This window comes from Megascapheus bottae, chromosome 10 (genome assembly GCF_031878675.1).
Source record: "Megascapheus bottae isolate mThoBot1 chromosome 10, mThoBot2.hap1, whole genome shotgun sequence".
NCBI classification, from domain to species: Eukaryota; Metazoa; Chordata; class Mammalia; order Rodentia; family Geomyidae; genus Megascapheus; species Megascapheus bottae.
This window is the reverse complement of record NC_143518.1, coordinates 35,324,593-35,348,009: the sequence shown is the minus strand read 5'-3', so window position 1 is coordinate 35,348,009 and position 23,417 is coordinate 35,324,593. Positions and strand designations below refer to the sequence as shown.

The window sequence follows — 23,417 nt, the reverse complement described above, 5'->3', positions numbered from 1 at the left end:
GTAATCCTAGTTACTCAGGAGGCTGAGATCTGAGGATCAAGGTTCAAAGCCAGCCTGGCCACAAAAAGACCTGAGACTCTTCATCTCCAAATAAACGCTATAAAATGGGAAGTGGGGCTTGACTCAAGGGTAAGGTGATAGCCTTGAGCTGAAGAGCTCAGGGACAGTGCCCAGGCCAAGTTCAAGCCCCATGATCCCCCCCCCCACACACACACACAAACAACTGCCATACTATTTTCCACAGTGGTTGTACTCATTTACATTGCCACCAACAGTGTATAAAGATTTCTATTTCCTTTCACCCTCACCAGTATTTGTTGTCTGTATTGTTGATGTCATTCTCATTGGGTGAAATGAAATCTCAGTATTACCTTGATTTGGATTTCCTTAATGGCTAAGAAAGCTGGACATTCCTTCATGCATTTATTAGCCATTTGTACCTCTTTTTTTCTGAGAACTGTCTGTTCAGTTCATTTGCCTATTTATTTATTTTTATTTTTATTTTTTGCCAGTCTGGGCTTGAGCTCAGGGCCTGAGCACTGTCCTTGGGCTTTCTCAAGGCTAGAGCTCTACCACTTGAGCCTCAGCACCACTTCCGGCTTTTTTCTATGTATGTGGTACCGAGGAATCGAACCTGGGTCTTCATGCATGCTAGGCAAGCACTTTAACCAAACTCCCGGCCCTCATTTGCCTATTTATTAACTGGGCTGTTCTTTGAATGTTCAATTGTTTTTATGTTCCTGTATGTTCTGGATATGTATTCTTTAGCCAATGAATATCTTGCGAAGATTTCCTCCCTTTCTATAGGCTGTCTTTTCATTCTGGCAGTGTGGAGCAATTTTTACTACGATATAATCCCATTTGTAAATTCTTGCAGTTATTTTCCGGGCTATTGAAATCCTATTCAGAAAATAATTGCCTAGATCTATATCTTCCCCTACAATTTTCTGTTGTTTCGAAGTTTCAGGTTAATTCATTTTTAATTTATTTTTGTTCAATGTAGTGGGAGATGCAACTCTAGTTTCAGTCTCCAACATGTGGATAAACAGTTTTTCCAGCACCATTTATTGACGAGACTGATTTTTCTCTCCAGCGTATGTTTTTGGTACCTTTGTCAAAAATAAGGTGTCTGTAGTTGTGTGGGTTTATTTCTTGCTCTTCTAAGTCTAGTTCATTGGTCAATGTGCTCGTATTCTGTGCCAGCACCATGCTACTTTTATTACTAGGTCACTGTAGTATAATTTTTTGAAGTCCATCATTATGATAATTCCAACATTTCTTTTCTGTAATTTTGATTTGTGTGTGTGTGTGTGTGTGCGCGCGCGCGCGCGCGCGCGCGCATGCACGCACACACTGATACTCGAACTCATAGCCTAGGTATTGTCCCTTAGCTTCTTGCTCAAGGCTGGTGCTCTAACTATTGGATATAAAAGTATCACAGGCTTTCCTTCCTGGGCTGGTTTCAAACCAAAATCCTCAGATCTCAGCCTCCTGAGTGTCTGGGATTATAGGAATGAGCTACCAGCACCTGGTTCCAGGATTACACTTTTAAGATTAATCACTATGTTTTTGTGAAGAATAGCATTGGAATTTTGATAAGAACTGCACTGAGTCTGTAGATTTATTTTACTACTAGCCATTTTCACAATATTAATTCTGCTAATCCATGACCATGGGAGGATTTAGCATCTTCCAATGTCTTTTTGATTTCTTAAGGACTTTACTGTTTTTGTTGTGGAGATCCTCCACCTCCTTAATTAAGTTTACTTTTAGGTGTTAAAATTTTAAATTATGAATTCAGAAATTCATTATAAATGGTACTGGTTTCCTTATTTCTTTCTCAGCCTGTTGTTGATGCATTGAAAAGCTCCTGACGGGGTTGGTAGCATGGACTAGTAGTAGAGTGCTTGCCTAGCATGCATGAAGCCCTGGGTTCAACTCCTCAGCACCACATACACAGAAAAGGCAAGGCCAGAAGTGGTGCTGTGGCTCAAGTGGGTGAGTGCTAGCCTTGAGAAAGCCCAAGGACAGTGCTCAGGTCCTGAGTCCAAGCCCCAGGACTGACAAAACAAACAAAACAAAACAAAAACCTAGGGCCTAGGAGTTTGGGCTAGTGGTAGAGTGCTTGCCTAACATGCATGAAAACCAGGGTTCCATTCCTCGGTACCACATACATAGAAAAAGCCAGAAGTGGTGCTGCGGCTCAAGTGGTGGAGCTCTAGCCTTGAGAAAGCCCAAGGACAGTGCTCAGGCCCTGAGTTCAAGCCCTAGAAACTAGTGCCAAAAAAAAAATCTACTGACTTTTCTTCTTAGTAGTAGTATGCATTAGTTGTATGGGATGGGAGTGGATAGTTCCTTGTGACATTTCCCTACAGGCAAACTCACCCCCTCTGTCACTCTCTCTTACCTTTCTTCACACTACTAAAACAATATCAAAGGGCTTCATTGTTCTGTTTGCATAGATGCAAATAAACTAGTCCAACCACATTCATCCACATTCACCTACGCCAATCTCCCTTCCTCCTCTGGCTAGTATCTATATCTGTCCCCAACAGAGCCAACTTTCCTGTCATTTTTTGTACCAAGGACTTTCACTATGTTATTCTGATGTGCACCTACCTTTGTACATAAGCTACTGATTTTTATGCCTTTATTTTTAAAATTTTTTTCTTTACTTTTTATTTTATTTTATTTTTTACTTTTTGCCAGTCCTGGGCTTGAGCTCAGCACCTGAGCACTGTCCTTGGACTTTCTCAAGGCTAGAGCTCTACCACTTGAGTCTCAGCACCACTTCCAGCTTTTTTTCTATGTATGTGGTACTGAGGAATTGAACCCAGGTCTTTGTGCATGCTAGGCAAGCACTCTACCCCTAGGCCAAACTCCCAGCCCCAAAACCTTTTTTTTTTTGCCAGTCCTGCGGCTTGAACTCAGGGCCTGGGCACTGATCTTGGGCTTTCTCAAGGCTAGCCCTCTACTACTTGAGCCACAGCACCACTTCCAGCTTTTTCCAGGAATTGAACCTGGGGCTTCATGCATGCTAGGCAAGCATTCTACCACTAGGCCATGCTCCCAGCTCTTTACTTTTTAAGCTTTTCCCCCTAATCCACTTTTGTTTACTCATTTAATGGTATTATTATTTCCCATATTCCCCTAAAATTTATCTTCCTTTTATGGGTATAGTTTTTTTTTAAAGTATTTTCTTCAATGTTGATTTAGCGGTCATGAACTCCTTTGGTTCTTGTTTATTATAAAAGTTCTTTATCTCTCCTTCAGTTATGAAGGATAGCTTTGCTAGATACAATAATTTTGATCAACAGTTATTTTGACTCAGTTGCTTTTAGAGTTTATGTTGAGAAATCTACTGTTATTTTGATAGGCTTTATATATGACTTGCCACTTTTTTCTTGCATCTTTCAATATTCTTTCTCCTCTATCTTTATTGTTTTAATATATGTTTTGGAAAGTTTCTTTTGTATTCTTGGTGTTCTGAATGTTTTCTGTAGACAGATATCCCTTTCTCCAGTGTAGGGAAATTTTCTGCTATTTTTTTATTGACTATATTATCTATGATTTTAGCTTATACCTCTTTTCCTTCTTCTATAGTTATGACTCGTAAGTTTGGTCTTTTCTTTAACTTTGCCTTAGTAGATTTTTTTTTTTTTTGCCAGTCCTAGGCTTGAGCTCAGGGCCTGAGTCGTGTCCTTGGACTTTCTCAAGCTAGAGCTCTACCACTTGAGCCTCAGCACCACTTCCAGCTTTTTTCTATGTATGTGATGCCGAGGAATCGAACCCAGGTCTTTGTGCATGCTAGGCAAGCACTCTACCACTAGGCCAAACTCCCAGCCGCTGCCTTAGTAGATTTTTTTTGCAGATTTTGTGAGTAATTTTTTTCTTATATAATACTTTCTTTAATTAGCTTCGTTTGATTTCATAATCTGAAATTATGTTTTTTTTAATTTTTAAAGAATTTATTAACATTGATTTTTACATATTTCAAATGACATGTTTAACAAACAAGTATTCAAGAAGGGAATCTCTATATACAATCACTGGCACTTAGTTTTTAGAACATAATCAAAATTAGGGTAAGGGTTTGTATATCACAGATACATATTAAACTATGTAATGAAACATATCTATAGAGTCATAGGTTTTTATGTCTATGTAGTTGTGTTTATCTTCAATACCATGTCCATAGCATTGGGTATGCAAATATTGAGTCCTCGCTCTTGTACTGTTTGGATCTAATAGCCATATATTAAGGATACCATGCACCTTTTGTTCCTTTGTTCTTGACTTGTCTCACTCAATATGATTCACTCTAGCTTCTTCTACTTCCCTGCAAATGCCATTATTTTATCTTGTCTGTTGGCTATCTAGAATTCCATTGTATATATATATATATATATATATATATATATGTGTGTGTGTGTGTGTGTGTGTGTGTATATATATATATATATATATATATATACCACATTTTTCTGTATCCATTCATCTGCAGTAGAACATCTGAGTTGTTTCCATCGACTGGCTATTGTGAATAGTGCAGAGATGAACATAGCTGAGCAGTTGTCCTTATCACATCTTGGGTTATGATGCTCAGGGTAGATGCCCAGAAGTGGTATGGCGGAATCGTAGGGAAGGTCAATTTTCAGTTCTTTAAGAAACCTCCACACTGCTTTCCAGAGTGGCTGAACTAGTTTACAATCCCACCAACAGTGTAGTAGGGTTCCTTTTTCTCCACAACCCCGCCAGTATCCGTCATTGTCTGAGTTCAAAATCTTGGCCATTCTTGTTGGGCTTAGGTGGTATCTTAGGGTTGTTTTTATTTGCATTTCCTTTATGACCATGAATGATGCACATTTTCTCATATGCTTTTCTGCCATTTTAATCTCTTCTTTTGATTAGTCTCTTTTTAGTTCCCTTGCCCATTTAGTGATTGGTTTGTTGGGTTTGGGGGGATTAGTTTCTTGAGTTCCCTGTAGATACTAGATATTAAGCATTTGTCAGATGTATTGTTTGTAAATATCTTTTCCCAGTTGGTTGGCTGTCTCTCTACTTTTGTGGCTATGTGACTAATTTTTTAAAACATTTTATTAACATTGATTTTTTACATCATATTTCAAATATCAAGTTTAACAAACAAGTATTCAAGAATGGGATCTCTATATGCAATCACTAGCACATAAATTTAAGAACAAAATTAAAATTAAGCTGAGAGTTTGTATGTCATAGATACATATAATAGATCTATATAACACTCTGTCTACAGAGTATATATCCCATCACAGATTTTTATGTCTATGTAGTTATATTTATATCTCCAAGGTCATGTCAATGACCTTGAGTACCAAATACTGAGTCATCGCTCTTATATTGTTTGGATCTAATATCCACATATCAAGGAGACCATGCACCTTTTGTTCCTTTGGTCTTGACTAACCTCACTCAACTTGATTTACTCTAATTTCATCCACTTTCAAGTGAATGCCAATATTTTATCTTGTCTGATGAGGTTTGGTCTTTTAATGGTGCCCTAGAGATACTTTCTTAGGATTTTTCATTGTCTTTATTTTTAATTATTCTACTTTATCTTTAATCTCTAATCTTCTATTTCCATTCTGTAAACAAAGTTTTCAACTGAGTTTTGCATTTGGATTATTGAGCTTTGGATTTCCAGAATTTCAATTTTCTCAAGCTTTCCATCTTTATTGAATTTCTGACATAATTTTTCCTATTTCATTGTGCTGTTTACTTAGATTCTCTTTAAATTCACTCTGAGAATTCTACATTTACATAACTCACAGCCTACTTGTTAGTTTTTAAAATAACTTTGCTACATACCTAACATGATGAATTTATGATTTTTAAAAATCTTGTTTAAATTATTTTTCAAGTGCTTTACAATACTGTGATACATTTTCCCAATATTGTTCTTGTTCTTGTCCATTCATTATTTAGACTACTGGTACAATGCTCCTCCACACACAGCATCTTATATGATTGAAGACTAGCTATCTATGTGGTCCCTGGAATGACTGGATCTAGAAAGAAAGAGAGATAAAATGTTAAAGAGGCTGTTAAATAGAAAAGTAGGAAGGATCCTAGGGGAAGAGGCTCACTCCTTAAGATTCTCTGATGAAGGAACAACCCGAAACTCTTGTCCTACATCACACACTAAAATTACTCCCCAATATTCTGTACTATGGTCATAGAATTTCCAAAGACTAGGTGGGAATAAAATGGAAACAAGAGTGATCAATCTCAAACACAAAGTGATGGGAGCAATCTCCCTCTCTGTCCATTTTCTCCCTTCTTGCTGGCTTTAGGTATCCTTGACCCTGACAGCCAAGCGCATGGCACGGAAGAACTGCCTGGTGAAGAATCTGGAGGCTGTGGAGACCCTGGGCTCCACATCTACCATCTGCTCAGACAAGACTGGCACCCTCACCCAGAACCGCATGACAGTGGCCCACCTGTGGTTTGATAGGAAGGTGTATGAAGCTGACACCAGTGAAGATCAGAGTGGTGACTAGTGATATTGGTAGTGGAAGGACCGGGGGGATGTGATGATTGAGCTGAGAGAATGGCAAGAAGAGAGCAAAGAGAGGAGTGACTAGAAGAGAGATATGGAAGGGAATAAACACATTCTCAGTGTAATATTTGTGCGCAAAACAGGATGTGACTAATCCTCTGCTTCAAACTCTCCTGTTCTCACAGCTATTTCCTTCTTTCTCCCTAGGAGAAAGTTTTGCCAAAGGCTCCGATTCCTGGCTTATCTTGGCCCAAATCGCTGGCCTCTGCAACCGGGCTGAGTTTAAATCTCGTCAGGATAGCCTGCCCATAGCTAAGGTGTCCGGCCTAGGGGGAAAGGGACCTGTGTCCAGTGACCTGCCTTCTCTCAAAATATCTCTTTCATAGCACTCAGTGTCTCCCCCTCCCATGCACCCTCTGTCTTCCCTTTTCCTCCCCTCTCCTTGAGATCACAGGTAAGCCCTGTGCCCAGGTGGGATACCCCTGGGACTTATTACACAAACCCATCTTGGCAGAGAGCAACAACAGGGGATGCTTCAGAGTCAGCCCTCCTCAAGTTCATCGAACAGTCTTACAGCTCTGTGAAGGAGTTAAGAGAGAAAAACCCCAAGGTGGCAGAGATTCCCTTTAACTCTTCCAACAAGTACCAGGTACAGAACTAGCAAAGGTAGGAGAATAGTGGGGGCTGGGGCATGAGTGCATCAATGGGGAACAGAACTTTTGCTTGTATTATCAACTGCACCTCTCAGCAGAACAGCAGGAGAGCCAGTAACCCAAATGTAAAAGAAGGCTCACCTCAATGAAAAGTGACAAACAGGTGAAGAGAGGAGAAGCAGGTGAGTTAGAGAAGAAACATTTAGTCCCAAGCAGAACTTTGACCTGTACCATCTACGGGGAAAGAAAATTATAAAGCATTCACTGAACAATCCATAGGTAGTAGAGGCTGATTAGTGAGTCCTGTTAGAGCCATATATGGCTGTTAGGTACACCAGAATAAGGTGTCACTACAGAACAAGACTGTGTCTGCAAGGTACTCTCTTCAACTTGCAATCCACTATCTCCCTTCCTTCTATGCCAAAATTCTAGCAGCTGCCATTCAGGTAGGTAGGTAGGTGATGAAGGATCTTAGAGCATGGCACAGTTCCCATTTCCCAGGAACATTTGGATCCATTATCCAGGTAGAATGGACAAGGGAAAAGGAAATATTGAGTGAAGTGGCAGCAGCACAAACAATAAAATCCACTGAAGCCATGCAAAGCAGCACCTGCTTCTCAGTGTGGCCCTTGGGAAAGGGGCATAAAGGAGGATCTCCAATGCAAAGCCATGTGGGGCTCCATAGTTAGTTTGAGGGTAGGCTGGTCTCAAAGTCCACAGAGGAATAGGAGAGAAAGCATTTCTTTCCCAAGGAAGAATCTAGGGAAACTTTGAGGAGAGGTTTCCAGTAGAAAAGTAGGGAACAATGGCCTTGCCATGACTGTAGGTCTGCCAGATCACCTGGGGAACCTGGCCGACAACTCCCTTTACTACCACGAAGACATTCAGTGTGTGAAACAGGAGACAGACTTAAGTCAGACAAGCTAAGTGGTACATAATAAAACAATGCTATCTATATAGATATTTTACAAACACACCTCCCTGTATTTTCATATTGAACACAGAACAAGTAATAGTTATACAGATCACTTCCTATCTTCATTGGTTTTACTCTGTGTAATAAAATAGGTCACCTAAGCCCAAACTGAAAACTTCCATTCCATTTCCTCCCCTAACATTTGCTTGGCTTCCATAACCAGACAGGGATTTTGTGGTTTGGCAAGATCTGAATTGAAGTCTTTGGGAGGAATTAGGTACCTCTTTTTTTATGTGATTCAAAATAAAATCAAAACACACTCATAACTGTGTTGGGGCATCCAACAAATAATGACTCTTCTCCCCAAATGAATGTTAGTGCCTCCGAACTACTAAATGTCACTGAAATGGCAGGGTTGGTTTCTGCGGTACACCAGTATCATAAGCCAGCCCCCTGGCCACTCAGCTCTGGCAGAGGCTAGTTCTAGGGAGCTCTGAGTAGGCTGAAATAATTAGATTTTCTAAGGGTAGAGACGCGTCTGTAAGGGACATCTTAGCTTACTGAGTGTTTGCAAAACTTGGACTCTTTCCCTCTCTGAGGAATGGAAGTGAAATGAAAATGGTTCTCTGTTCGGGCATTTCCTTTTTTTCCTTTTCCTTCCATCTTTTTTTAAAAATCTGTAATCTGTCAAGATGTGGCTTTTCTGTGACCAACGCACTAGCTTAAGTACCTCTTGTTCTCACCTATGAATGAGCTTTTTACTCACTCAACAAATATTTACTGAGCACTCAGAAAAATGGAGCTTCATTAACATTTTACAGCTTTTTGCTTAAACAAGTTGAAGTTTTTCCTGGTAATTGCTTGGGCCTATTTTAAGCATGACTGAACAGTTTCTAATAGAACAGTTTTACCCACATTCCATGCATTGGTTTCTCATCTGGCTTGTTCTTTCGGCAGCACAGTCTGGCCTCCTCAGAGTTCCCAGAATTCTTTTCGAAGCACTGATTTTGTTCCCAACAGGTAGTTTAGCAGGTATATTCTGCCAGCTACAAACTGAACACCATAAAGTTCCTTTTCATAGGTCAGAAATAAAAGAAAATGCAAAACTCAAGCCATTTGACTTCTCTCTCCTTTTGCTATAGTGTCCTCAGGTTCGTTTCATGAACTTGTCTCCTACTGCCATACCATACGGCTCTCAGTGGGTACCAACCACTTATGAGCCTCTCTCAGGGAATACTCTTGTATTTAGGAGAGGAGCTAAGGTGTTGTGCCACCATCTTCAAAACTGTCTCTCATAAAAACCCATGGTGGTTCACGCCTGTAATTCTAGCTAGTCAGGAGACTGAGATCTCAGGATCAGTGTTCAAAGCCAATCCAGGCAGTAAAGTCTATGAGACTCTTATCTCTAAGAAACTACTCAGGAAAGGCCAGAAGTGGTGTTGTGGCTCAAGTGGTAGAGTGCTAGCCTTGAGTATGAGAGGCTCAGGGACAGAGCCTAGGCCCTGAGTTCAAGCCCCAGGACCAATAAAAAAAAAAAAAAAAAACACTGAAGAAAGCAAGGCCGAACCTTTCTGTGAAAGGTTTTCATAGGTAAGGAAGTTAACAAATGCAAATGAAGCATTCATGCTACCAGTAGAACAGGTCTTTGGGCCTTAAGTTTTCTTTCCTGCCTACTCTGCTGTCTTTCTTCACTGACCCTATAATTTCTGCTCTGGAACCATCAAACCAATAGGAAGCTGAGAAGTTGAGAAGCTCTCTACCCTCAGAGAGCTTCCATTCTAGATGAAAAGAGAGTTCTGCACGTAAATTCCAGGATGGGATTGCCTGGAAATGGAGGGGCTGGGTCCAGCCTTGAGTCTCAGAAAGCAGGGAAGGGATGAGGAGAAAAAGGAGGGGGTGTATGAAACAAACAGTCCATCTTTTTCATTTTTAAAAATTTCCTCTTAGTTTTCACCCCTGTTCCGGCTCAGCTCTTCCCTTCTTTTCCATTGCTACTTCCTCCCCCCAGCTGTCCATCCATTTCCGAGGGGACCAGCCCGAGCCCTACGTGCTGATGATGAAGGGTGCGCCTGAGAAGATCTTGGATTTCTGCTCTACTTTCCTCCTGGAGGGACAGGAGTTCCCAATTGATGACGACATGAAGACTGCCTTCGAAAACGCCTATTTAGAACTGGGAGGCCTGGGGGAGCGAGTGCTGGGTGAGGAGCTCTAGGGGGTACCGTCTTTTGTCGGTTGTGGGACTTGAACCCAGGGCCTGGGTGCTGCCCCTGAGCCTTCTGTGCTCAAGGCCAGCACTCTACCACGAGCGCCACAGCACCACTTTCAGGATTTCAGTGGTTAATTGGCGATCAGGATATTGTGGGGACTTTTCTGCCTAGATTGGCTTTAAACCAAGATCCTTAGATCTCAGCTTCCTGGGTAGCTAGCCTTATAAGTGTGAGCCACCAGTGCCAGGTCGGGGGGAGGGGGGGACATGTTGAAAGACTGGAACCAAGCTGCTCACATGGTGGGTGAACAGTCTTGGTATGTTGGGGTATGGTGGGTAGGAGCACAAACTGAGTGATTGCTGCTCTCTTCTGTCTTTCTCCAGGGTTCTGCTTCTTAAATCTACCTAGCAGCTTCTCTGAGGGGTTCCAGTTTGATACCGTTGAAATTAACTTTCCCATGAAAGACCTGTGTTTCGTGGGCCTCATCTCCATGATTGACCCTCCCCGCACCACCGTGCCTGAAGCTGTGAACAAGTGTCGCTCTGCAGGGATTAAGGTAACTGCCTGTCCACCCCAAAAGTCCCTCACTTGTCAGAAGATGGAGCAGTAAGGTAGAAAGCCTGGTACAGGGTAGATGCTGAATACTCTTGGCTTCATTAATTTTTGCTACATTGAGCTGATGACTTGTAGTGTTGAAAGCTATCTGGTAGCAAGTCTCTTCTGTAGCTTGCACTGAATGTTAAAAATGACAAGGAAGATTTTTGTTTTAATTATATTAAGGTGTGCACAGGGAAAGAGAAACAGGCTCTGTTGTCAAGGTGGGTACTTGCAGGAGGGGAGGGTTGGGCTAACATGAAGGGTGACCAAAAATAGAGTCAAAGTGGATGGTTTGCACGCATAGACATGGATGAAACCTGTTGAAATTGCTTTAGGAAGGGAAAAAGTGAGAGAGATAGAGAGGATTTGATTGATGAAAGTACATTGTGTACACAAGAGTGCGGTGGCTCACGCCTGTAATCCTAGCTACTCAGGAGGCTAAGATATGAGGATCAAGGTTCAAAGCCAGCCCGGGCACAAAAGGACCTGAGACTCTTTTTTTTTTTTTTTTTGCCAGTCCTGGGCTTGAGCTCAGGGCCTGAGCACTGTCCTTGGACTTTCTCAAGGCTAGAGCTCTACCACTTGAGCCTCAGCACCACTTCCGGCTTTTTTCTATGTATGTGGTACCGAGGAATCGAACCCGGGTCTTCATGCATGCTAGGCAAGCACTTTAACCACTAGGCCAAACTCCCGGCCCCGACCTGAGACTCTTATCTCCAGTTAACCTCTAGAAAACGGGAAGTGGGGCTTGGCTCAAGGATAGGGCGGTAGCCTTGAGCTGAAGAGCTCAGGGACAGTGACCAGGGCCAGGGGTAGGGTGGTAACCTTGAGCTGATGAGCTCAGAAATAGTGCCCAGGCCAAGTTCAAGCCCCATGACCCACAAAAAAGAAAGAGAGAGAGAGAGAGAGAGAGAGAGAGAGAGAGAGAGAGAGAGAGAGAGAGAGAGAGAGAGAGGAAGGAAGGAAGGAAGGAAGGAAGGAAGGAAGGAAGGAAGGAAGGAAGGAAGGAAGGAAGGAAGGAAGGAAAAGAAAGAAAGAAAGAAAGAAAGAAAGAAAGAAAGAAAGAAAGAAAGAAAGAAAGAGAGAAAGAGAGAGAGAGAGAGAGAGAGAAAACTACTAGAATAAATTTCCAAAACATTCCTGGAAACTCCAGTGAGCAGACAAGCATCCAGTATCCAGCATAAAGTGCCTCAAACGTTTGCCAACATGAATCATTTGGGGGTTCTTTTATTAAATGCATGTTCTGATTTCGTAGTTCCAGATACCCTGGAGGTTGCACACAATACTGGTCCACAGACCATTATGAAGGAAAGTTGCTGGGATGAGTGGTATAAGGGTGAGTCTAAGAGACATGGGGTGCAGAGCAGGATAACATATCAAAAGCTGGGGATCCCTCAATGGAACTGACTCGGAACAAGCAGCTACTCTTACTGCTACAAACCATGCTCCTGTGTAGTAAAATACAGAACGTAAGGGGAATTTAATTTGTCCCAGCGAATAGAAAAGCCCAGAGGGGGGAAATCCCAAGATCAGCGTGGGCAGCAGAGGAATTCCTCTGAAATGTCCTATATCCCATGTTTACAGGCCAAAGACTCACAGCCTGACAGATTGGCTATTGACAACTTCCCTGTTTGTATTTTGGATGCCCTGAATGTTCTGGCTTCCAGGCTTGGGAGGACATTGAGTTGAGGGGATTGAAGAATTTAAGGAAAAGAATGTGCTCTCTGTTGGAGTTGATCCCATTGTGTTGATCCAACTTATGACTGCTGGAATTTTGTCTATGGGTCATTTGGGGTCATGCTTCATTCAAGGACTAGACATTAGAATGGGGACCCAAGAAAGGATGCAGGAAATTATTGTGAGTAAATTGTCTAATGGCTACCATCAAAACTTGAGTGATAGCATTCTCATAGCACATCTTCATAGAATAACCAGGCATCTTGATATCTCCACGGTTCTATAAACTACCCTATTATCATGTTGTAGAAGATATTTGTTGATTTTTTTTTGCTTTAAGTCAAAGTATTAGATTGAGGTAAAAACTGTGATTTTAGCCAGGGTGACTACCAGATGAGAAGGTTGTCACAGCCAGCTCATAATAGTCTGAGAGGGCTCTGAGAACTGGCTGCTTAGCTGGCAGACTGTCAAGTCCTTGTTCTGGGTCCCAGTTTAGAGCTCTCACTACAATTTCTTACCTTCTTCTGGACTCTAAACTGACAGGAAGTTGGTAGACTCAGTGGAGAATTGTGCCTCATTCTCTCCCCTACAAAGAAATATAAAACATACAAATAGTGCCATCCTTCAAGGAAGCTAAAATGTAATGAACACATAAATGCTTGTTGTGTAGAATAGACCCTTACAGGAATCAACTGAAATGGTGTTGCTGGAAGGCTGATAAATGCTGATTTACAAAGGTGGTATATGGACTGATGGCATGGCTTAAGTAGTAGAGTAGCAGCTGAGAGCAAGAAAGCCAAGAGGCCCTGATTTTAAGCCCCCGGACCTAGAACTCACACCCAAAGAAGGTTATCTAATGGTCTCATGGCAATGAACTATTTATGAGGAAAAACTAAGGTTTTCCAGGAAGCCACATGTTCCTAACTTAAGAATAAATGTGATTTTTTTAACCTGAAAATATTCCCATTGTACTTGCCAGGGAGCGCGAGGATCTCAGTAGTATGAAGAAACTTTGACTCTCTCTAAGAGCTGTAGCCAGCCTTTGGATGGTGTTGGGAGAGCACAGTTTCATTACCAGTGCTAGAGTTTCCCTCAGAGGGATGTGATGGTGAGGAAGGGAAGATGGCATAGGGAAGAAGAAGGTGCCTTGCAAGACTGCATGGGAACTTCAGAGGCAGAATCAACACCAAGAAGTTGGAAATACTCTAATTCTTTCAGAAACTGCTAGAAACTGTTTGCCTGAGCCATTCTTTGTAAAGCTACATATCGTATGAAAAGGTCTATCTCAATGTTTCATGAAATTGGAATTCAGGTCCTAGGAATTCACTCTTGGAGTGGTTACCTTTGTATTTTTATCTGTTATGATATGGAAGTGGTCCATTTGGTGGGCCAGCTGGGCATAATACCAGGAAAGGACAAGAATGGCAGTGTGTCTTGTCTAACAGGTCCTAGGTCACTGTGGGAAGTTTTCAGGCCACACTGTAAGCATGGATGGCATCACTAAAGGCTTAATCTCCCTCACATCTGGAAGATGGTCTTCTTATAGTTCTCTCCCTCATCTGATCCCTGCCTGTTATAAGGTGCCCCACAGGCCAAGCTCATAAGAACCCAGTACCTCACAGCTCAGACAGGACTCTCAACATCAGAGGCTGTATGGAATAGCTCAGTGCCATTTTACTGAGTCTGTGGTAATTACAACCTAATTAGTACTTTGCTGTCTTCTTTCAACCAGACATGGGAGCCAGTGTAAATAGATGAGAGCTCATGAAATGCCATAGTAGATGTTTCCGGGGAAACTTTAGTACTTATTTCATACCAAGCCTCTGAATGACCCTGATTCCCAAAAGCTGTGGACCATTTTGTTGCTGTCAGATAGTTTCCTTCTCCCTCCCATTAGAGCTTAAAATATTGTGTGATGAAGAGCACTGGGACACCTTGAGTGGAGCTTCACAGGTCGCTGCCATTGCTTCCCTCCCTCACCTGATGCGTATTTGTTGGTGGAGTCCCCTATGTTAAGCATTGTGTAGGTCAAGATAATTAATGAGCATCTCACATCTCACCTTGCAGAGCTCTCGGTCCAGGAGAGGGAGAGAAAATTAAGTGATCATCACACAGAGAAACGAGAAGTGTTGACATAAAGAACAGATTATGTGAGAGCAGAGAGCTTGAAACCTTATCTTTGGGGAGGAACATGACAGGACTAGGTACCAGGAAGCCAAAAATAAGTTGAAACAGAGGGTGATGGCAAGGCTATGGGATGAAGAGAGCTAGAGCAAAGATCTGAATGCACTGGGGTCTGATGAAATTTTGTTAGGCAGATGGAGAATTTCAGTCATCCTTCATTACCACTTGTTCTGTGTGTAGGAGTTTCTGAGTTGGTGCTCAAGGTTGCAGAACAGCTACTGAAATAATTAAGGAAAGTTCTGAATATTGTAATAGACTCAAACCTCTGAATTGTTCCTAGGCAATCTAGAATCAAATTATCTTGCATTTATAGGTCTGAGGGTCCTGACTCCCAAGTGCTGAAGCCGCAATAGCAAAGCTTTGGGTCTGTATCACGAGTTCTTATAAATGAGCTACTAAAACCCTTGTTCAGTGTAAGTAGTGAGTTATTCATAAGAGAGAAAAACAAAGGATTCAGAACTTTTCTGAAGAAATCCTGCTCTTCTTCTTTTTCCTCCCAAACCCAGGTGATCATGGTAACAGGAGATCATCCCATTACAGCCAAAGCCATAGCTAAGAACGTGGGTATCATCTCAGAAGACAATGAAACAGCAGAAGACGCTGCTGCCCGGCTTTACATTCCGGTCAACCAGGTAGATACTAGGTGAGATCCCTAAAGAACACTGATCTGCCATTTTCTTCTCTATCCTCAGAGGCTCCAGACATGATTTACCAACATTCTTGAAGTTCCCTTCAATTGGTAGAGTAAAGCATACTAGGGAAATAGTCAAGTAACTAAGTCTCAATATACTTTTAAGAAACAGGGGTAGAGGAAAGAGAGGAGTGATAAGGGAACTGGTGTGGTAATGGGTCAATTTGGGGACTGTATGCAGAGAGGAGACAGGAAAGAAAACAAGAAACAAGACATTGAGTAGACTAATGTGAGTTCTCCACATTCAGATGTATGTAGCCTTTCACCATTCTTTTTCCCTCAGGAATATTAAAGCCATTGTGGTGCATGGATCCGATCTGAAAAGTATGAACTCAAAGAAGCTGGACCATATCCTCAAAAAATATAAAGAGATTGTGTTTGCTCGTACTTCCCCTCAGCAGAAGCTCATTATTGTGGAGGGGTGTCAGAGGCAGGTAAGAGAGACCATGGAGCTAGCCTGGGAACCTGGCAGAAATTTTGTGGCAGATCACAGTATTCAACCAAGGACAGGGTTATGTGTCCTGAGGGGAGAGAGATCAGAGAGCATCACATCTTGAATGCATGAGGGCTTCAGTGTGGGGGCTTCCTGAGGGCTGAGATATCTTGTAGGGAGCAGGAGAAGGAAGAGGTGAGAGTTCTGAATCAAATATCATCACATTAAGAAGCAAGATAAAGCAGGTGGCTCCAAAAGAAGTTAAAAAAAAAAAAGACAAAGGACTGAATAAATAGACTGGGATCACTCAATCTTACAGAAAATGGTGGGGGGGAGGTGAACCTACCAATCAGAATGCCATCCAATTCTCAATATTTAACCCAAGGTCAAGTTCCATAATATAGGAAGGTAGCCCAAGATGGCAGACCTGGGAGAATTTCCTGTCTTCCATGTGGCATATCTATGCTATATACTCTCTCTGTCCTTTTCGTCTACTAACAAACTTTTCTAGCACCTTTAAAAACAAGGAGATGTTGAAATGAAACTGATGCTGATTCTGACACAGTAGTTGTTTACTCCTGTCTGACTTTACCAGGGAGCCATTGTGGCCGTGACAGGTGACGGGGTGAACGACTCCCCCGCCCTGAAAAAGGCTGACATTGGCATTGCCATGGGCATTACTGGCTCTGACGTCTCTAAGCAGGCAGCTGACATGATCCTGCTGGATGACAACTTTGCCTCCATTGTCACAGGCGTGGAAGAAGGTGAGGAAGCTAGGGGCCAGGGTTGGGACTTGACCCTTAGATTTAGGCAGGACTTGGGATACATTACCTTCACCTTTCTCTATCATCCAACCACCACAACCTGTGAGGACTGCAGGGGGGGAAATCATTATAAGACAACATTTTGCAAATTAGATCCAGCTCTGGATGAGCTTAGAGGGAAGACCAGAGTTTCCAGGGAGACTAGGACTCTGCCATACCATAGTACTTTCTTTGTACTCTCACTAGAATTCAAGTGTGTATACAGCAAGTTCCTAGAGGAGCCATAGTCCTGGGGGAAAGTCCATGTTACACAGTCTTCAGCAAGACCCCCTACGAACCTGTTCCCTGAATGACAGGGACCATTCAAGATCTGTTGAAGACTATGATTCAATTACATTAAACACTCCTTTTTTCCCAAAAAATGCTGAAGAGAATGTTCATTGATGAGCAGAAAGATCCCCAAGTGCTGAATTCCAGAGTCCCTGAATTTTTCCTGGAGTTAGTTTTACTAAAACATGACAACCTACATGTGTCAGCATCATCTGAATGGTTCCCAGAATGATCCTGACACTTTGCTTGATTATTTTGTATCCATTTAATATCATTTTTGAGTGCTGACAGTATGTAATACACTATTCTAAATGTATGGGACAAACCCAGTGCATACCCTCATGTAACTTGATTTCCGGGGGCAGGGGAGAGAAGACAAACGATAAAAGCAGCATATTTTGCAGTATATTAAGAAGAGAACACATGAAGGAGGGAATATAGAGAGCGATCGCAGTCCTTGAAAGGGTAGCCAGAGAAAGACTCAGCAGTCTTGAAAGGCAGGAGGAATGAGTTGGGAGAGCTCAAAGATATCCAAGATCACAAGTTAGGTCAAAAAATGAGATTCAAACCCAAGCTCTTTTCCCTTGAGCCTTCATCTCATAAAGGATTTAATACTGACATTCTCAGACATCTCAGGATTAACTTGCTCCAATGCTGCTTAATTTTCAGAGATCAGATAACATTAGCCATGTTGAATCAGGAACAAAGAGTACACAGTCAGAAGATGGTAATAAATTAGGGCTCTAATGAATAGATACACAATGTAAAAAGAAAACTAGCCCCAACGTTTTCATGGATGCTAAGCAGTTGTGGGAGGTGGGTCTTCTCTACACCTCTCAGAAGGCTGACCCTCTTCCCCAGGTCGGCTCATCTTCGACAACCTGAAGAAGTCCATCGCATACACCCTGACCAGCAATATCCCCGAGATCACCCCCTTCCTGCTGTTCATCATCCTCAGCATCCCTCTGCCCCTGGGAACCATAACCATCCTCTGCATTGACCTGGGCACCGATATGGTAAGCACCAAGTCCTGAGCTGGAACTCCTGTACCATAGTGGAGGAGCAAGGGAACAGAAAGAGGGAGCAGGATTGGTGCTACTTCTGAGTTCCCCTCTTCATGTTGTGACCTTGCCATCGCCACCTTCCACCTTCCAGCTCCCTGCCATCTCCTTGGCTTATGAGTCTGCTGAAAGTGACATCATGAAGAGGCAACCTCGAAACCCAAACATTGATAAGCTGGTCAACAACCGTCTCATTGGCATGGCGTATGGACAGATTGGTGAGCTAGAAGAGTGACAGGTGGGGGATAAGGGGAGTAGGCCCCCTCGCCATCGGAAGCATCTCTCATTTGAAGTCAGGGAGGCTCTTTCTCAACAACAAACTACGTTAGACCCCAGGAACAGTCCAGTAGAAAAGGAACACATGTACACAAAATGATAGCATCTTTCCAGGTGCCAAGGAAGAAGTATCGACCCCACACACATGACAGGAAGCCCAGCACACACAAGCACACCAATTATGAGAATTGTCAGTGAGGTGTAATGGAGGGAATGGGATTTCAATTCAGTGTTGAGAGGATAGGGATTCAGCTAGGAAGTAGACAGCCAGCTATTCCCTGACTTATACACAAGGCATGGTTAAAGAAGAGTGAGTAAACAAGCTTGTTGGTGTTCTTAGTCATGATAAGGAAATCGGGGGAAACAGGTCTGTAAGACATAATAGCATTCATACTGAGACCAGCCATAAAAGGACTTTGAGAACCATAAGAGTTCTTTGTTATTGAGCTGCCAGGTACATTAGAGTGTTTCCGAGAGTATAGTGAGCAGTGGACAAGGAAGAGACTTGAGATGAGAGAGATCGTCGGGGACTCTTCTTTGGTCCCCCTCTCCAAATGGAGTCTTGCTATTTTCTTTCATAGTATACCTTTCACTGTCAAATAGACTTACTCTGTATATCTTAAAAAATAAAAAGGGATTGTTCAGATATCTAAGAGATGAAGCATGAATATAAAACACAGGCTAATCCTAGCTACTCAGGAGGCGGAGATGGAGATCATAGTTCAAAGCCAGCCTGGGCAGGAAAGTCTGTGAGACACTTACCTCCAAGGAGACACCAGAGTCAGAAGTAAAGCTGTAACTCAAATGGTAGAGCACTAGCCTTGAGCACAAAAGCTCAGAGGCAGCACCCAAGCCCTGAGTTGAAGCTCCAGAACTTTCACACTTACAGAGAGCAAGAATATTGCATGATTCAGTGATCCTGGATTGCAGTCTAGAAACAAATGTCAGGAAGTCTCCTAGAGAAGATGAAGTCAGACACTGATGATGAAAATTTTCATCACTGTGTACACACACACACACACCAGCCTAGCTAACTAGAAGCAGTTCCTAGTCCCATTCCTCCTATTATTTGCCTTTGAGGCCCGCCCTTTCTCTGAATCAGGTTCTCCATCCCATGGTTCTGTCCTTCACAGGAATGATCCAAGCTGTGGCTGGTTTCTTCACTTACTTTGTGGTCCTGGCTGAAAATGGCTTCCTGCCTTTGGATCTGCTTGGCATCCGCCTGGCCTGGGACAACAAATTCTTAAATGACCTGGAGGACAGCTATGGACAACAGTGGGTGAGTAGAAAGGGTGGAGTAGTGAATAAGTAGCCACTAAGGAGAGTGAGTGAGAAGGTGGACAAGCAAGTGTGTTGAGCTCAATTTTTTGGAGCATAGGAAAAGGGAGATAGCTGGCAGAGTTGATACCTCATCTCCAGCCTTATCTGAGTGCATTTGACCACAGCCTACAATGACACATGAAAACTCCTCTTTGCTTATAGTGGCCTCGTTTCTGTACATTCCTGCTGTGTACAGCCTTACCTTCCCAGATGCTTTGGCTCCTTGAGGCTGGAGGGTCTTCTTTATCCTTTAGACATTTTCAAGCTGAATGCTGTTTTTCCAGGTTTTGACCATGATTCCCCAAAGTTGTCATCATTCCTCCTGCTGATATCACCTTAAGTCAAGCCTTTGTACTGAGGAATTTTTTTTGCAAAAAAAGCAAAAAAAAAAAAAGATAATTAGAAGTTATTTTGCATGGCAAAAGTTCCTCTTGTACCCTGTTGACATCATAAAGTACTACAGTGAAAGTGAATTAAGAATAGTTTTCCTGAGGGATATACTCCACAAGTTCAGAGCCTGTGGCCCTTCTACTATGGCAGTTTTTATATCACGATGTGCTTTCCTGCATGTCCAGGAAGCACAGTACTTCCTGGAGCAAAGATAGCTTCTTATTTTCTAAATATCTTTCCCTATTTGTTTCATTAATCCAGGTTCTGATCTACACCCTGAGGATAGGATACTAAACAAAAATGACCAAGTTATTATTTTATGGAATTTATTTCTATTTGAGGGTATAACCATACATATATATACACATTAAAACAAATATAACCACAAATACATATATGCATATATATGCATGCATAAATATATTACATACATACATACATACACACACACATGTATACAGCACTAAAGATACAACCCAGGTAGTAGTGTGTTTGTCTAGCGTGCTCATGGCTCTGGGTTCAATCCCTAGTATATCAAAACAAAGAAGCAAACACTGTCAGATCAGTAGATTGTAAGTCCAAGAGAGTACGAGAAGTGCTAGAATAGAGATACCAGAGTGAGTGGGATAGATACATCAGGAGAGTTGAAATTGCAGAGCAATTTAATTACAGAGAAATCATAGTTATTGGAAAGGATATTATCTAAGGTTTAAAAACAGTCACAAGCAGTCCACTTGGGGAGTGGAGGACAACAGGGTTAGAGAAGATAGATAAAAGAAACTATGAGATATAGTATTTGAAGGGTCATCAACATAGATATTTAGATGTAGCTTAGTGACCATAAGTCAGAAGAAATCACAAGAAGTGGCTCAAGTAAAGGTAGCTAGAGGTAGTGGAGGTTGTGACAATGTGACCTGATGCTTGAAACATGATGTCTGGTCATAATCTAAACTCCATACTTAATCATTTTCAGCTATGTTCTCTGGTCATTTAAAGCCTTGTGCTCCTCTCTCAAAGTATAACTTGAAGTGTAGTATCTCAATATCATACAATCATATACATATATATATTCACATTTCTTTTGGGGGGTGTGTCATGGGGCTTAAACTCTGGCCTAGGCACTGTCCCTGAGCTTTTCAGCTCAAGGCTACTCCCCTTACCCCTTTGCCACAGCCCCACTTCCCATTTTCTAGTGATTAACTGGAGATAAGAGTCTCTCACCTTTGTTTTGGCCAGGCTGGCTTTGAACCTTGATCCTCAGATCTCAGCCTCCTGAGTAGCTAGGATTACAGGTGTGAGCCACCACATCTGGCTCATATATTCTCATTTCTTTCTTGTTCTGAGTCATTTATCAACATGGTGTTTTATTTTTGTAACATAGTTTTTTTTTTCCTCTAGTCTTCTTCTCTCTTGGCTTTTCCAAGTGAGAGCTGGTACTCTACCACTTCAGCCACACCTCCACTTCTGGCGAGATAAGAGTCTCATGGACTTTTCTGTCCTATCTGGCTCTGAACCACGATCCTCAAATCTCAGCCTCTTGAATAGCTAAGATTGCAAGTGTGATCTACCAACACCTGGCTGAAAACTAATTTTTTCAGAACCCACTGCCAAAATAGTTTTAATAATTATTTTCAGAACAAATCAACAATATTTATTTTGAAGTCATTTTTCCAGTCTAATTTTGATGTACTTCTGTTTCTGTAGTCCTCTTATAACTTACCTAGCATACTGGCATAGTTAGCATATTTATTTCTCCCACTCTAAATTCCTTATATGCAAAATGCAAATGAATAAATAAGTACATGCCTCTTCCCACTCCCCTCCACCTCTCCATCTCCCTTCTCATGGGGTTTGAACTCCAGCCCTTGTACTTACCTTTTTACCCAACAGTTTTGATTTTAGTTATTTTTAAGCTAAGGTCTCATATTTTCCCAGGCTCACCTGGACCATAATCCTCCCTTCTGCCTCTCACATAGGTAGGACCATAAATTTATGCCACCATGCCTTACTCATTTGTTGAAATGGAGGGGTCTTGCTAGCTTGTTGCCTGGGCTAGCCTTAAGCTGGGCTCCTCCTGATATCCACGTCCTGTGGAGCTGACATTACAAGCATGGTCCAGGGTGCCTGGCCCTATCCACCACTCTTTGGGGGCATTTCTTTTTACCTGTGGTCATTTTGCCCTCTGGCCCCACCTTCCTCTCTGACCTAAGACCTTTGCTTCTGCTTCTTCTATACCACACTTCTTACTAATTTAGTATCTTTTCAGCCGAGCTACATGATATTCACTGAACGTGATGAGAGGACACAAGATAAACAAAATAAGATCAGGGCTGTTGAGGAACTTTCAGGGGAGGAAAACACACAAATAAATCATGGCACAACCTGGGAAGTCTTGGCACAGGGATTTGTGGTGTGGGGTTCTGAGAAAGAGGAAGGACCAAACTCAGCCTCTGGTCCTGGAAAGCAGAACAGACCAGGAGGCTCTAGATGTTTCTAAACTTCTGACCACCGCGTCACCTCCCTGGCCGCCCTCCCCAGACCTACGAGCAGCGGAAGGTGGTGGAGTTCACGTGCCACACGGCCTTCTTCATCAGCATTGTGGTGGTGCAGTGGGCTGATCTCATCATCTGCAAGACTCGCCGCAACTCCATCTTCCGGCAGGGCATGAAGTGAGCACCCATCCAATGGCCCCCAACACGTTCCCATATTCCCCGACATACACACACACACACACACACACACGCCATTATCCCCAGACCTTTTCCTCCTCCTCACCTCCATCGCACTGATACATGTTCCTTTCCAGAAACAAGGTCCTAATTTTGGGACTCCTGGAGGAGACATTACTGGCGATTTTCCTGTCCTATACTCCAGGCATGTGCGTGTCTCTGCGAATGTATCCACTCAAGTAAGTAAGGGAAGGGACTCAGAGAACAAGCTCTCTGAGCACAGACATGAGGAGAGAGCCTGTAAGAGGCAATGGAGGAAGCCTGTGTTGGAATGGGCCTGTCACTGACGAGGGGCTGCCTGGATACATGGGGCTACACTCGGTGACATCACGAACAGAGTCATCTGTGCTCTGAGGTGTAGACTTCATTTACAGAGGTATCAGAGATTGTGCCAAATGAACACAAGCCACTAGGCATGCAAATTCAGCAGGCTTACCAGTCTCTTTTTATGATTACATGTGGTATTGCTTACAGTAGAAATAAGAATAAAAATAGTTTAAGCTATGCTTAGCTAGTTCTGTTATATCTACGTGAATATGTTCTAATGGGTATGTGAACGAACATACTGAAATTCCTACTGTCTGGTTCATTGTCCTGTTCAAATTCCAGGATTGTATGTGGTGTGTGTGTATGTATGCCAATACTAGGGCT

General features: G+C 42.5%; 1 protein-coding gene across 1 annotated transcript in view; it reads left to right on the top strand.

The window, feature by feature from the left end:
- Positions 1-23,417, top strand: part of Atp1a4 (ATPase Na+/K+ transporting subunit alpha 4) — a 40,273-nt gene that overhangs the window by 13,504 nt on the left and 3,352 nt on the right. Inside the window, exons 9-21 of the mRNA XM_090340671.1 lie at positions 6,333-6,531; positions 6,746-6,855; positions 7,053-7,187; positions 10,116-10,305; positions 10,698-10,870; positions 15,279-15,415; positions 15,747-15,897; positions 16,492-16,660; positions 17,852-18,006; positions 18,146-18,269; positions 19,461-19,606; positions 22,576-22,706; positions 22,844-22,945. Coding sequence (XP_090196797.1) covers positions 6,333-6,531; positions 6,746-6,855; positions 7,053-7,187; positions 10,116-10,305; positions 10,698-10,870; positions 15,279-15,415; positions 15,747-15,897; positions 16,492-16,660; positions 17,852-18,006; positions 18,146-18,269; positions 19,461-19,606; positions 22,576-22,706; positions 22,844-22,945 — 1,922 coding nt within the window. The remainder of the gene's footprint in view (positions 1-6,332; positions 6,532-6,745; positions 6,856-7,052; positions 7,188-10,115; positions 10,306-10,697; positions 10,871-15,278; positions 15,416-15,746; positions 15,898-16,491; positions 16,661-17,851; positions 18,007-18,145; positions 18,270-19,460; positions 19,607-22,575; positions 22,707-22,843; positions 22,946-23,417) is intronic.